This window comes from Anser anser (genome assembly GCF_964211835.1).
Source record: "Anser anser genome assembly, chromosome: 2".
In the NCBI taxonomy this organism is placed as follows: domain Eukaryota; kingdom Metazoa; phylum Chordata; class Aves; order Anseriformes; family Anatidae; genus Anser; species Anser anser.
The window spans coordinates 44,302,095-44,317,659 of NC_139721.1; the positions used below are offsets into that span (position 1 = coordinate 44,302,095).

General features: G+C 40.4%; 1 protein-coding gene across 3 annotated transcripts in view; it reads left to right on the forward strand.

The window, feature by feature from the left end:
- The window catches only part of PRKDC (protein kinase, DNA-activated, catalytic subunit), an 85,908-nt gene that overhangs the window by 61,208 nt on the left and 9,135 nt on the right, over positions 1-15,565 (forward strand). For 2 of the 3 annotated variants that reach the window (XM_083823910.1, XM_083823911.1), the window contains 13 exons: positions 502-662; positions 2,187-2,398; positions 3,788-3,875; positions 4,705-4,848; positions 7,989-8,193; positions 8,753-8,820; positions 9,079-9,299; positions 9,545-9,637; positions 11,522-11,611; positions 12,852-12,923; positions 13,011-13,212; positions 13,687-13,875; positions 14,447-14,586. In XM_083823910.1, the coding sequence (XP_083680036.1) occupies positions 502-662; positions 2,187-2,398; positions 3,788-3,875; positions 4,705-4,848; positions 7,989-8,193; positions 8,753-8,820; positions 9,079-9,299; positions 9,545-9,637; positions 11,522-11,611; positions 12,852-12,923; positions 13,011-13,212; positions 13,687-13,875; positions 14,447-14,586 (1,885 nt within the window). Of the gene's footprint in view, positions 1-501; positions 663-2,186; positions 2,399-3,787; positions 3,876-4,704; positions 4,849-7,988; positions 8,194-8,752; positions 8,821-9,078; positions 9,300-9,544; positions 9,638-11,521; positions 11,612-12,851; positions 12,924-13,010; positions 13,213-13,686; positions 13,876-14,446; positions 14,587-15,565 lie in introns of those variants that run through there. The other variant, XM_083823912.1, reaches the window with a different exon arrangement.

The following is a 15,565-nucleotide window of genomic DNA, read 5'->3' on the forward strand; positions in this document are numbered from 1 at the left end:
CAGTATTTTTCTTAAGCATGTGAGATGGCTTTTGTGATACCCAAGAGATCTCCTAGAGCAACACAGCTTGGATTTAAATTGAACAGCTTGTTCTGCAGTTCAGCAGTCTTTTTTTCTATAGTCTTTTTTTTTTTCTCCCCACTATTACTGCTAGCTTTGGTACTAGTGAATCACTCGTAGTCTCCCTCTCAATTGTGAGATACATATCGTATCCAGCAGATGCTTCCCTTGTTCCTTCCCAGACCGCAACAGTGTTGTATGTGAAACAGGCGAGTTACCAGTGGTGATGCAGCTTCCTGATAAACCTAATCCTTATAGTCCCCAAGTACATGTGTTGCTGATGTGTGCAGTTCAAACAGATGGGAAGGAGAACAAAGCAAAAATACAAAATACACTGGGAAAAAAAAAATACAGAATAGTGGAGATGAATGTTCCAGATGATCAAAGAAACGAAACAAGTGATGGTGTTTGTGGTAACTTTTGTTTAATGTTTCTTGGCAGAAATTAACACTGCAGATCTGCAGCTATTCCCAGCTATTGTGGTAGAGAAAATGATAAAAGCTTTAAAACTGAACTCCAGAGAAGCCAGGCTGAGATTCCCTAGACTGCTGCAATTAGTTGAAAGATATCCAGCAGAGACACTGGGTCTAGTGACACGAGAGGTTAGTTGCTTCCATTTTCCTGGCAGCCAATGTTGTTATAAATCGAATTTAAAAGGTGGAAGGCGGAGGCTAGATTGATAGAGAGGTTAGACTGTTGAGTTTTGCTTCAAGTGAATCAGATAAATTTTATCCCATCATTGTTCTTTGTTTTTCTCTGTCTTGTTGAGTCTAATTAATATGCACAGAAACTTTTCTTTAAAATTGAACTTTTTTTATTCTGGTTCCAAATATTAGTTTGAGAGCTGCTGGAGGAAAATGACATTTTTTTTCCCCTTCAGAACCATCTAAGTGGGCTGGTAAAGGTGGGTAGGATTAAGAGTTGTTTTTGTAGGCTGAATCTCCTGCGTGCAGGAAACCAGCAGCCTTTTCACATTCATTTTCTGCTTTTCGCACCTGTATCTGTCCTGCTTCATTGCAGAGGTTCACTGCAGCTTCGCCTCTTTCGTATTTCCCACTTCCTCCCTTCCATTGCCTGTTTCTGTGTTGCTGTCAGGATGCCGTGTGCCGTGCTGCCTTCCCTTCTGTCACGGCACAGATACGCTGAGTGCTCCTCTTTGACTCATGCCCAGTCCTGTCTTGGCCTGCCCATATTTTCAAGCCCTTTTCATTGTGCTGGTGCTCAGAGAGTGCCAAGCCCTGTTAAAGGAAGAACTCAAAGGCATGAGAGAGACAGAAATATGGCTTAGTTATCTTGAGAAACTGAAAACATAGCAAAACGGCTGAGGTGGACAAGGTGTGGCCACAGTGAAACTCAGATGGCTGAAACAGAACCTGATGGCTGGTCCAGCTAACAGACCTCACCCAAAAGAGAAGTTCGCCAGGAGTTTCTTTGTCCTTGTCTCACTATGCCAGTGAGATTAATACTGATAGTCCATTAAACTTAAACTCCATTAGAAAGGTAGGAAGCGATGAGGTGGGGAAAAAGGAGTCATTCAGCCTCTTGCTATCGCAAGAAAATATACTGTAGTATATTTCAAAATTTCACCTTTCAAAAGTGATAAATTTTTTGGAGGGAGGGGAGCATGAATTGTATTGGGGGAAGGGGGGGGGGGGGTGCTCAATTGAAATAATATCTGTCAGCAAGCCCAAATCTGTTTAAAGGAAGAACAAAACTTTGGCTGGAGTTCCAGTGTTCTCCTTCCTGGCTTGTTTTATTCAAATCAAGACTTCAACTCAATGGTGTTTGAGATGCCCCATCAAATTTTTGAGTTGTTTTTATCTATGTGATCAAAATTTATTACGTTAGATAGAAAAGCCACAAGGTTGAGTATAAGGCTTCATCTTGATCAATAAACTACAAATCTTTGCAACAGAAAAACTATTTAGTGGTAATAACAATAAATCTCTGCTTCAGTGGGGGATGAGTTGTGTAAGGTGGTTGTCGTTCTCTGTTATAATGTGTTTCGGTCTGTCAAATTGGGACACTGAGTGGTTTTGTTTGTGTTTACTATTTGGTATTTTTGGTATTTACTGTTTGGTATTTTTAAGGAAGACCAAAATCCAAAGCACTGTCTTCTTTTGCAGCTTTCTTCCGTTCCCTGTTGGCAGTTCATTGGTTGGATTAGCCAGATGATGGCACTGCTTGACAAGGATGAAGCAATAGCCGTGCAACATACTGTTGAAGAGATTGTAAATACCTATCCCCAGGCAATCATCTACCCTTTCATGATCAGCAGTGAAAGTTTTTGTTTCAAAGATACTGCAACCGGTTGTAAGAACAAGGAGTTTGTAGAAAGGTGAATTTGCAATTGGAGTAGCTCTTCTGTGTATTTATTATTCTGAAGTGGGTGCATTTATTTATTTATAAGAAACTGTTTTCTTTGAGGGACATGAGAAGCATTATGGGTACGACTGTGCACACTGAGCTCTGATTTAAAGACTCAGGGAAAAACAATATGTAAGCTCTCTCAGTATTAGACATATCCAGATAACAGCCTGAATGCTTTCAGCAGATTTAGAATCATAGAATCACAGAATCATTAAGGTTGGAAAAGACCACCAAGACCACCTGGTCCAACCATCCCCCTACCATCAATGTCACCCACTAAACCGTGTCCCTAAGCACCATGTCCAGTCTTCCCTTGAACACCCCCAGGGACGGTGACTCCACCACCTCCCTGGGCAACCCGTCCCAATGCCTGACTGCTCTTTCTGTGAAGAAATGTCTCCTCATTTCCAACCTGAACCTCCCCTGGCACAACTTGAGGCCATGCCCTCTGAGGTCCCGGGTGTGGGGGTTAGTTTTTTGTTTTGTGTTGTTTTTCCAAGAAAAACAAAAAGAGGCAACCCCTTCCTACAGGTAACTCTTTTAGTCAAAATTATCATCTTCCTCCTTCTCCTTTGAGGCTGAAGGGAAATGGGGTGCATGATTAGACTCTTGCTGTAGAAGACTTCACAGTAGTGACAGACAGTAACCATGAGAGATGAAGTTTTCTCGGATACTTAGTCTTTGTAATACCATGAGGGAGCGGGGATGTTTGAACAGAATAAATGGTCCTATCAGATTTCAGAGATGGCCAGTGAAATGGATGAACATTTTGTTTGGGGGGGTGGGGAACAGCAGCTCTTTATTGTATTCTCCTCTGCTTATGTAGCATGAGCCTTCTACAAGCCCTACCTTGCCTATTTTGTCATGCAGTAAAACCTGACTTAATCCTCAGACAAAAGTCAACTTTTATCACACAGTGCTGTGGAATCACTAAAATAATTTTAGGTGTCAAAGTTCTGATACGTTTGCTGAAAATCTTAGCTTCGAACAAGAAGTTAAAGACTTGTGCTTCACAAACTTTTATCACCCTTGAATAACTGTCATGACAGGATGTATAGTCTTGTTAATGCCAGTTTCTGTTCTAAGTATGCTTTCCACTACCCCACCAAGCTGCTGTCTTCATAGTGTGACAGTTAATCACCAAAAAATCAGGAGCTGTGCACTGAGGACGGCCAATTTATTAACACCTCTGCAGCCCAAGAGACTTCTGAGTCCTCCTACCCATTTGTGCCTCCCCCACCCCCAATAGTTTTATCAGATTCTTGGATATAGCAGATGATCTGTATCATTGCTTATCTGCAGGCTAGGTGGTGATGCTAGTTCCTGTTGAATTGTGATGCCTTTTTTCCTTTTAAAGGATCAAGAGTAAGTTGGACAGAGGAGGAGTAGTTCAAGATTTTGTTTGCTCCCTGGAACAGCTCTCTAATCCGGTAATGCTTTTCAAGGTAAAGCATATTATTATTTTTCCCTCCTTCCCCTTCCTTCCCCACACTGTTTGGGAAAGAAGGTGCTGGGCGGAGCCAGCCGCAGTTCAGTTGATACCGCAGCCGCAGGAAGCGGTTCAACCCAGAACTGACTGGTGATGGTGTTCAGGGTCCTCTCTGCAGCTTTAATTCACCTTGGTCTCCATCCCTTGTGCCAGCTGACTGCTTTGCAGTTGCCTTTCTCAGCTTTCTCCTTTCAAGGCCTCTGCACTGCCTCATGGTCAGCCCTCCTTAGTTGTTCCAGAGTCACTACTGAATTAGCATTTGTGACCATCTGAAGATTTTAGAAAATTTCTGTCTTCTGGTGTTCTTGTGCCTTTTCCCAGCTCTCTGCTAGATTTCTCTGCCTGGATTGTGAACCTACTGCTGAAATGATTCTCTTGTTTTGTTTGATACCACTCCTGGCCCCATAGGGGCTTTCTTAGTTCGCACTCGACACTATGGTAGTAATAATTATGTTAGTAAAATATTTTTTTAGTAACATAATTATTTACTAACTATTTATATTATATATATCATATATATATTCATATAATAAATATATTTATATAACTATTTATATTTACTAATTATTTACTAACATAATTATGTTAGTAAAGTAGAAATCTTTTATCATAAGATGGGGTTAGAGTGTTTCCACAGCCTTTTTATTACTCTGTTGGCTTTCAAAAGACATGTTAATTAGCTATTAGTAAATACAGAAAACTGAATGCAATCTGAGCAAACTGCTAAAGATTTGGGGTCAGCAAACTATTTTTGTCGGTACCCATCTGTTTCCTTCTGTTTGCAGGACTGGGGTGAGGATGTCAAAAACGAACTGTTAAAAACTGAGAGGAATAAAAATAAACTTAAGGAAATGTATGAAGAAATGTACAAGAATTTGGGAGATTTGGAGGCTCCTGGCCTTGGATTGATGAGAAAACGGTTTATTCGGGTATGTGTGATCACTACATTAGTGTTGGCATCGTGTGCTTTTGTAGGAGGCACTAGAAAGTCAAAAGAGAGACCAGATCACAGCTTTCACAGGTGCTGCAGCACTTGGTTAAGCAAGAAGTCAAATTCAGGAGTTCAGGACTGGTATTTTGTTGCTAGAAGCTATGGGACTGTCATAATTCAGCTTCTGCTTCTGACTGCACCTCGGGGCTACGTGGTCCCACTCAAGCAGCTGCTGCCTTCCCTGCCCTGCCCACCCCAGCTTCTCAGGGCCTGGGCCTCTGCCCATTTGTGAACCTGAACAGAAATCTGGCCTTGTTTTTTCCCTACTGCCAAGGACGCATGAGCAATTTAGGGTGCTATATTATGACACTCAAAATTGCTACGGATACTAAGTTTTTAGGTTAAGTTATTAGAAGAGTTACAACTATGAGGAGTTACAGAAATGATTCTACAAAACTAACTGAGAACTTAGCATAGTGAGAGTCAGTGTAGAAAAATGGAGTGAGGGGACACACCTAATTCACTCATAAATTTCACATGGAAATTGTTTGTGTCCAAGCTCGCTATTGCAATTTGAGAGCGAGATCTTGATTTGGTGATAGTTCTGTGGAAACATCAGCTGTGAATACTCAAGAGCTGTCAGGAAAGCAAAATGATTGTTAGTCATTATTAAGAAGAGAACAAAACATGGATTTACACATTGACATAGCAGCCTTCTCAGACCTACACTTTGAACACTGAGTAGTCGTAGTCCACACTTCTCAACACGGACATACCTCATTCAATGCACAGTTCAGTGCTAAACTCCTGCTGCAGGATATTGTGGGTGCTTTCATGGGTTTGAATAGTGGCTAGATAATACAGCATGGGGAGGGGGAAGATGCTTTGAGAGGTGTAAATACAAATGCACCTTTCTGGGACCAGAAAGCCCTGAACTGCAAGTTGCTGGAGGTCAGGAGAGCAATACTCCTGTAGAAGCAGGGCTGTATGCTCGTCCTTTGTGTTCACAGACCTGTGGCTCGGGCTGGGCAGATCCAGGTCTCTCCTGTATGGCTGCTGTTCTTAGTCACAATCGCATGAGATAAACTTATCTGAGTCTCTCTGGGATTCCTACCCCATCCCTTCAGGTGGGGCAGAGAGAGGAGGTGGAGGGTGAGAGTCAGGCAGGGTAGCGGGGAGGCGATACGGCAGCAGAAAAGGGCAGTTAGGAGTTCTGGGGCTCTCGAGCCGTTTCAGTAGGCTGCCACAAGATAAGCTGGGTCTCTGATGATAACAACTTTAAACCTTAGGGTAAGGGGATAAGAATTTGCAGGATGTGCTGCTGTCACGATGGGGGTAGCAGGAGGGGAGCAGCTGTGTGTTCAGCCGTACAGGGGCAAGCGCAGCCAGGGGCCTAGCAGGCACGAGGCCAAAGGCAGCCTGCTTTTGGGTACTGGGATGGTTTGTGTCAGTTCTGTCCTACTGAAGAGAAAAGGAGGGAAAAAAAGTCTCATATAAGTGGAAATGTGTGCAGTAGCAGAGAATTCTGCAAATAATGCCAAAGGATTTTTTGATCGTGATTGAATTGACAGCAGGGAGCAAGGGAGATGCTGGAAGAGGGGGCGCGGGGCTGTTCCCCGCTGCTGAAGGGCAGAGGGAGGGCTGCGTTCATTTTACACGCTGATGGCTGCAGCAGAAGAGGGGCAGGGTGATGGTGCACAGATGCTGAATTCTTTGCCTTTGTGATACTGTATTAATGGAGAAACAAAGTGTGCTGTAGGGATGACAGCATGACTTCTGGTGTCCTTGCTGAAAAAGTTGTCTCTTGACTGATGCACAAAATTGCTCTAATGTGTGGAGTAATTCAAGCTTGTAATCTTCTTCCCTATTATTTATGTACAAGTACAATAGTAATTTAAGCAATAAAAATCTTGCATTTATTTTTAATGTGAAATTCTAGTAATGAATAAATTGAATGCTAAGTAAAAGACAGTATTAAGGCTATTTAAACATTTGCTACCCTTAATTTTAAGGAAATCAAAGGAACTGAACAGAGAAAGCAATCAGATAATGGTCTGAAATCAGATTTGAAGTGATAAAGCATTGACTATAGCAGTCCCTTCTTGAGAAGGATAATGCTTTCTCTATTTTCATTAACTTCAGTGAAATAGCTGTGTCCTTCATACCGTCGGAGAAAAACTGTCAGGCATTTTAAAAACAAGTGAGCTTACATGTCTCTTCCAAGCTGTTAATACCAGTGAGGTCCAAGAGGGGACATCTGTTTTTTTTCTAGAACCTTGAACATGAACAGAAAAAGTCAACTCAGTTAACTACTTACAGATAATACTTAGTTTGTTTATTAAATAGATTGGTACGAAATGTCTCTGCGGTTTTCCTTTATCAGGGTATTTAAAATACTCCTAAAATATAGTTTTGTACATTTTATATCCAAGATTATTTCAAAGCAAATAGAATAAATAATGTGTTATTAAGTAAAATATTTAAATTGACACTCTGTAACATGATACACAAATTAATTTTAATGCCCAAAGCTATCTAACATGCGTTACGTGTATGTGTAATATACCTTTTGGTTAGCAAAAAAGTTATGTACAAAATTAGCTATGCTGTATTTACTTTGCTATGTAGTATGGTTGTTGCTAGTATTAAAAAAATAAATCCATAAAGCACAAGATTTTTCAAATTTTAAGAGAATACACATATTTCTTTTTAATATTTCACTAGCTGTTCTTAGACATTTACAAGTAAACAAGGTACATCTTAAGTTTTAACGAGTAGCAATATTGATATACTGACCCAGAATGCAACTACAGTTGGAGGAGGTAAGAAGGGATAAGCTTCTGGTTTTGACACAGCAAAAAGGTTTGTGGTCTAATTCTGCAGGTCTTCAGTATCACTGGGGTAGTGAAATGTTGATACTAGCTGGTGGGGTCTACCAAACAGGCAATGAAAAGGTTCTGATAGACTAGAAGCATTGGAGAAAAAAAAAAAAAAAAGAACAGCAGCGGGAGAAAGATTGAGGTGTTTTAGGAGGCCAGATGAAACTGTGTGTCTGGATAGGAATGGGTACTGTGTGGGTGTTCTTAGGGGGTTCCTAGCACTGTGTTTAACAGGATTCATTTCTGTAATGAACGTCAGGCTTTTGGGAAGGATTTCAACAGTCATTTTGGAAAAGGCGGTTCAAAACTGCTGGATATGAAGGCTACCGATTTTAGTGGGATACTAACTTCTCTCCTCGCAAAAATGAACGAAAACCATAGAGAGCCTGGAAATCTGAAAGAATGTTCACCGTGGATGAGTGATTTCAAAGCTGAGTTCCTGAGAAATGAGCTAGAGGTTCCTGGTAAGTTCCCCTTCAGTGTCAATGGTGAACTATCCCTTCAAAGAAAATTGCTACTTCCGAGCTCTCTTTCTTCTGTTAGCTGTATGGCCCTTCATCCTCACCTTACACAGAGGTAGACTTCATCTGGAATAGCTCTGTTTTTTCCATCCCTTGTATCTGTTCTTAAGCTGTATGCCTGATTTTTAAAATTGCATCTAAAATTGCATCTCTAACCTAAAACCTTTTTTTAAAGGACTGATTCCAGGAAATCTTGTACTTAAATTTACTGTACGTTTAATTTTAATTCAGCAAGGATGTCTTCTGAAACTATTCAGATCTGAAAATCATAATGGTATAATGGTTTAAGAAAGAATATTAGTAACTCGAAGATAAAAACATATAATGGAAATTGATTTTTATGAATTTTAATATATTTTCTTCAAATATACCGTTCTGCAACATTCTGCTAATTTTACAAAATATCTGGAAGAGTTTTCTGTTCTTACACACATCTTTAAATGATAGTAATAACATTTTGAATCAGACTGTGTCAGTTTTTCCTTTCCCCTGCCCCCTACAGGTCAGTACGATGGGAAAGGGAAACCACTGCCAGAGTACCACGTGAAAATCTCTGGATTTGATGAGCGGGTATGTTTCTAAGTTTGAGTCAAAATCCTGCTGGTATATATTCGAGTCCACATTCAATCTGAAGAAGTCAACAATAGAAAGGTGGTTGCTGTTTGCACATCTTGCAGCACATAAAGGAAGTTCAGGATTTTGGTTTTGAGTAGTAATTCAGCAACTTGATTTTGCCGTTTGGAAATGTCAGATATGCTTAATTTCAGTAATCAATCTGCAAGACTAAGTCTTCTGTCACAAATATTTTGCTTTTTCCTGTCTTCCAAGATAAGCGTAATGGAATCCTTGAGGAAACCGAAGCGTATAATAATCCGAGGCAGTGATGAGCAGGAGTACCCTTTTCTCGTCAAAGGTGGCGAAGACCTGCGACAAGACCAGCGTGTTGAGCAGCTGTTTGATGTAATGAACATTATCCTTTCCCAAGATGCTGCCTGTAGCCAAAGGAATATGCAGCTGAAAACTTACCAGGTCATCCCCATGACAACAAGGTACGACTTTATCTTGAAGGGACAAAAATTCTTGTGTTAACAGATTCTGGTTCAGAGTGTTTGGGGTCTTGGCTTGCTTTTTTGAAGCATTGAAACTGCTTCATCTGGAATCGTGTTCTTCAGGTTGTATTTAAATTGGTAGCTTTCGATGGTCTTTTAGCAGCCACTAGAATGTGTTGCTCTGTATTTTGTGTTGTTCCAACGCCTAAGCTACTTGTTCACATCTCTGGTTTCTTTTGTTCCAGACTGGGGCTCATCAAGTGGCTGGAAAATACTTGTACTTTGAAAGAATTCCTGAGGAATAGCATGTCTGAAGAAGAAGAACTCAACTATAACAGGTGGTTCTTGGTTTAGCTGTCTTCTCTAATAGAGACCACTGCTAGTGGGTTTGTCGTGGTAGTGACAATCTTGTGGCAGCATTTTCTCTATTTAAAAGGAAGAAAAGTACCTATAAGCAAGGAGGCACTTTGTACTTCCTGACCCAAATTAGTAATTAGCAACTGTTTGTTTAATGAGTACCATTGTACCTGGAATATCCTCCACCCAGCTTGTTTAAACAAGAGGCTTATAATCGTGTGTGATGTCATTATCATCACCATTTCCTTATCAGCAAATTGATTTTTACAAGCAAAGGATTTTGATCTCTTGATTTGATCAGGCAGGAAATGGACGTAGGTCAGAAAAGGGGGAGTGAAGGTGGAGGGGGAGCAGAATCAGAGCTACGCTAGAAACTGCTCAGAAGTAAGTCGGGGACTGAGGAAATTGGCAGAGGTACAAAACACAGCTGTAAAAGAACATTGTCTCTGACTGCGTATAAATGCTGGATTTGAATAAATTAGCTTTCTGTCTCTGGATTGCTTGTAATTAAGGGATGAATATTTGTAAAATAGAGTAATTTTAGCACATCATCCTGTTTCTATTCTGGAATTTAGAAATGTGATTTGATTTACTGACTTTGTCACTTAGTACATAATCTCTGTTTGGGCTTGTCTAAGTGCTGTCATTGTGGTTTTGGTAGTTCTCTTGCTTACAGGCCAGGTTGGAAGAAGTTCCAGTGTGGAGGCTGGACTCCAAAGAGCCTTAGTTTCTAGAGCTATTTGATTTTCACTGAGCATTTAGGAACTGCTGCAGTTCCTGCATTACTGGTATCAAGTTGACTTTTGCGAGCAATGGCATTACTATTGATCCCACTTCAGTTTCTAGAAGAGTGGAGGACTTGCATGGAAACATCTCAAGAGGGGAGATTTCCAATACTAAATGTAGATGATCAGTATCTTCCTAAAAACAATTAATGATTTATCCTAAAAATAGCTTTATTTTATTGTTGTTTACAGACTTGGAATATTTTCCCATACGCTCTTCAACTGAGTCAATTAGGTCACTTTATACTGAGCTATGGTTGAATAGCACCACTCCCAAAGGAGAATTCCAACGGAACTCTTATCGGCAATATTTCAGTTGGGGTGAGGGGGAATAACTTTCTGATGTTCTGAAGTTCTTTTCTGTATCCAGAAACGATGGCTATACAGTCTATAAATGATAAACATTTGTTAAATGGGAAGGATCTCTGTATCTCAGAACATCCTCTGGAAGAAAGAGAAAAGGCAGGTGGTGCTCTAGTAAGTTGCTGCCTGTCTGGAATAGAATAGCAGCTTAACAGCTAGCACAGTAATGTATTCAGATAAGATGGGAGAAAAATCAAATTATTCCATAAGCTGTGTAACTAATGAAGTCTAGCTTCTCCTGGATTAATAACTTAAGTCCTCCCCTCCTTTACGTGCCGAAGAGATAATGGACTGCCTTCCTGCATTCCTTACCTGCAAGCTACCTCCTCAGGTGGAGAAGAAATAGCATTAAAAATATTTTTCCCTCTTTGGAGCAGTTATTTTGGGTCTTTTTTTTTTTTCAAGGCAGCCTCTGATTTTTACAGTATCTGTTGGAAATTAATCTCATTGAGACACTAATGCCTAATCTTTCCTTAAATATGACTGAAATGCATTTGGGGGCTGGGGGATAAGAGATGGATGGATCAATGTGAACGCTGACTGCATAAACCTCGCTTCCATAGAAAGGCTAAAAGTAATGTGGGCTGTAGCTTCCTTATGCCTTCTGTGTCTGAAAATCTCAAGGGTCATAGCAGCACGTGCTCAGTCTGCAGATATGCAAGTACAGAGTGGTAAGATAATGTGGAGAAATTGAGATCTTTTGTTTTTTGTCTGTAGCCAAAAAGGACCTCGTGCTGCCTATATGGAGTGGCTGTCCAAGATGAGTGGGAAAGCACAAGGCATCTCTCGATACCATGTTATGTACAAGTAAGTTTTAAGAGAATTGCATGTATTGTATAGGAACTAGAGTATGCATGAACACATGGTTGTAGACATTCCAGGAAAAAATAATCTACACTACAGTATACTGTCTAGACCTGATTTTTACACGTTTTACAGCTTTGCCTAACGTGAGATGCTCTGCAGAAGGAGTTTAGTACTGATAAAATCCTACCAGAGTGCAGGAATACTTCCAGAAGCTTGCTTACTTCCTTAAGAAGGTGTCTAGAAGCAGGTGCTCATCTTCAACTGTATTTTGTAGCTCTTCTTCCTGATTATGCAATTAGGTAGGCTGCCTTAGAGCCAGAGCAGCTGCTAAAGCTGGACGAAGAATGTCATTTTGATTCACTGATGGTTTAAGAATACATGATGGTTTGGGTCCACACTTGAGTATCCTCAGCGAAATTTTTATGCCTGCCTCATTCTAATGCTATAGTGGAGGAAGAGAAGTTTGCAGTGGAGCATTTCTGATGAGCTCATAACCTGCTTAAACAAGTTTCTTGTTTCTTCAGGGAAAACTTTGACTCATTTATCTGAGTGCATCTATGTTAACATTTTTATTCATATCAGGAATGTGCTTTTGAAGTACATTCCCAATCACTCTCACGTTGGCTTGCATCGCAGAGCTGTCCCTGAGTGCACAACTTGGCTGCTTTCAAATGGAGCTTAACTGGAAGTAGGGCACCCAGTGCATTCCAGCTGCTCGCAAGTATTTGTTTCACAGGACCAGATGTGGGCTAGCCCAGCACAGTCACCCTCCCTTTCCCAGATGTGTACGGCACGGATGTCCTCAGCACCAACCATGTAGCCCTGTTGCCTCCCCTTCTGCTGCACTATTTTCTGGTGTAAATATAGCTGTTGCATGTTGCTGCGAGATTCGACTTGGGCCTTAGTTTCTCTGCATGGAGGAGACTGTCCAGCCTGAAAGAGCACAACTGTATTGCTTTAAAAAGCTTAGCCCATCTACTTAATTTGGGGGGAAAATAGACAAAGCTACATGCTATTTTGTAGTAAGAAATTTCAGTCTTGAAAATAACTGCTTGGAAAAAGAAAAGGGGATTCACTTTTAATGTCGGATAAAATATTTAGGGCTAACTCTGTGTGTGGCTTGCTCTGCTCTTTACTGACGTAAACAAACGTGCAGAGGCAGTCATGTACATACCTTAACTTCTAATATCCCATGTGCTGTTATCTCAGTAGCTGACAATACTCTTTCATTAATTTGCAGAAACGCAAGCCGTACAGAAACAGTTATTTCCTTCAAAAGCAGGGAAAGCAGTGTTCCAGAAGACCTGCTGCGGTAAGTACACTGTTAATGACTGCTCATTGTGAAACAGAAACTTACTTTTTTTTCCTGTATTCAACAAATTCCTTCTGTTTTGTTAAGGAGAGCCTTTGTGAAAATGAGTACATCTCCAGAAGCCTTCCTGTCTCTCCGGTCACATTTTGCCAGCTCTCATGCACTGATGTGCATCAGTCACTGGATACTCGGTATTGGAGACAGACATCTGTCCAACTTCATGATTAACAAGGAGACTGGTGGCATGGTGGGAATAGATTTCGGACATGCGTTTGGATCAGCCACACAGGTATTTGTTTTCTAAAAAACTTGTTACCGCTTTTCTGTGTGCAATTACAAGTATAGTCTCAATACTAAATTTCATGTATTTCATTTTCATTTGCCATTGTTCTGATTGTAAAGTAATCTTTAAAAGTTATTTCTGGTTAATAGAACAAAATCTGTGTTTCTAGACATTTCTCAGACAAGCAGTTTGTATGAAACTACAGAGTTTCATATAAAGGGGAAAGGGAATGAAAAAATAGATTTTCAGCCTGTGTGATGATGTTTTGTATAGTTTAACCATGCTTTCAACCACTGTCACTAAATGCTCATAACCAGAGCTCTGATGGCACGGGGTGGTACTGTTCCACCAACCTGCACGTGTTCTGTTAAGTGACAAAGAAAGTTTTAAAGCTTGAAAAGAAGAAAACGGTTTTCTAATCCTTTGGTCCCAAGGTTATTTAATTCTTGTTTTCTTTTGACTATCCTTCCCCTTGGTTAGATTTTGCCAGTGCCAGAGCTGATGCCTTTTCGTCTGACTCGCCAGTTTGTTAATCTGATGATGCCAGTGAAAGAGTGGGGTCTCATTTACAGTGTGATGGTACATGCCCTAAGAGCTTATCGTGCAGATCCAGATCTCCTCATCAACACGATGGATGTATTTGTAAAGGAGCCTTCTCTGGACTGGAAGGTGAGGTTTGTTTTTTTTCTTTCCTTTTTCCTTGTGTAAAAATTCTTAAACTCTAAGAAGAACAAAACTGATCAAAAAGGAGGTATTTCATGATGCTTGATCTTAGTGCTTCTTTTATTGAATTCCCAAAGAAACTGGACATAAAGCATTTAAAATGACAGAATTCTGTAAGGATAATGATGGACCAGGAAGAGTCGCACATGTCTGTGTTGATAATGTACCATTCTTTGCGTGATAACCCTAAAGACGTGGATATCTCTTGAACACATTATGTCACTTACGGCAGCAGCATAAGTATTTTCAACTTTTTGAGCCCCTTATATTTTTGTAACAGCACTGAATTTATCTAACAATTACAGAAAAAAAATATCTGAAACAAGATGTACTTACTTAAAGTCCAATTGTAAATTAAAATTTAAGTCACAGGCATCCTAGATACTATCACACCACTTTGCCCTCCATTGCATTTCCTATTAAGAGGTACTGGCTTGGCATGGTATGATGTGGCAGCATAAAGGTCTGCTTAAGTATGATGAATATAGTAAATAGAGCAAAATTATTTCCTCTTTAGAACTTTGAACAAAGGCAGCTGAAAAAAGGAGGCACGTGGATTAAGGAAATAAACACATCTGAAGTAAACTGGTACCCTTTGCAAAAAGTCAGCTACGTCAAAAGAAAACTTACAGGCTGCAATCCAGCAAGAATTACTTGGTAAGGTGCTCTCCGTTTGTTTTAAACTGTTCCACTAAGAACTTTGGCAGGCTCCAAAGTTTGTCTGCAATTTTGCTCCCTTCAGATAGAATGGCAGCTAGGAAAAGAGAAGAGGCAGAGAGGGCAAAATATTTTTAGGAAACATTTTGGTCCACATACAAGGTCTCTGAATCATCCTGCCAGCCAAAACACCAGGTATCTCCCCAACTGTTCTTGCTCCAGCTCAGGCCTCTTGAGCAGTTTTACTGTTCCTGGCAACAAATTCATTCCCACCCTGTAAGCTGGCTTAATTTTTCACTCTTCAGATTGCTGTTCCTTTATGTTCTAGCTACACAGCTTTTAGGCTAGGGATAGTATTTAAAAATCGATATGCTTCTGTTGGGCGCTTCTTTGGAGGAGAACCTGAAATAGGTGTAGAGGAGGCATGGAGGTAAGCTGTTTTCCAAAAACATCACGTTCAAATCTGGAAGCATTCTCGGGTTATTTCTGTCAGTCTAGTCAAGTCTGGCTCAAATCAGAATGTCTTCAGAATTCAGTTAAAGTACAATTAATCCCTTCCATCCTCTTTTAAAAAGACATTCTGGATTAATAAAAAAAAAAGGGGGGGGGGAGGGTAATGAAAGCAAGGAGAAGGTGAGCCTGTTTTAAAACCATACAAATACTGAAAAGTGTAAGACTCAGGAGGAGTCTCTTTTGCTGTCAAGGCTGAACTGGAAAAGGCAGCAAAATACTTCTTGCAGACACAAATCAGCAGGACAGGTAAGGAGATAAAACAGCTTGGATGTGAGCTGCTTCATCCTTCTTCCAGTTAAGAGGTTTTTGACCAGATTTAAATATTTGTGGTAAATGTTCACTAGCGAAGGACACCTGAAATCACCAGACTTTGATTGGCCAAACCTTCCGCAACTATTGAACTCAACATGTCTTGAAAAATAAAGCTGCATGAATGGTGTCCAAGTGCCAGTTCATAGTTTAAAAA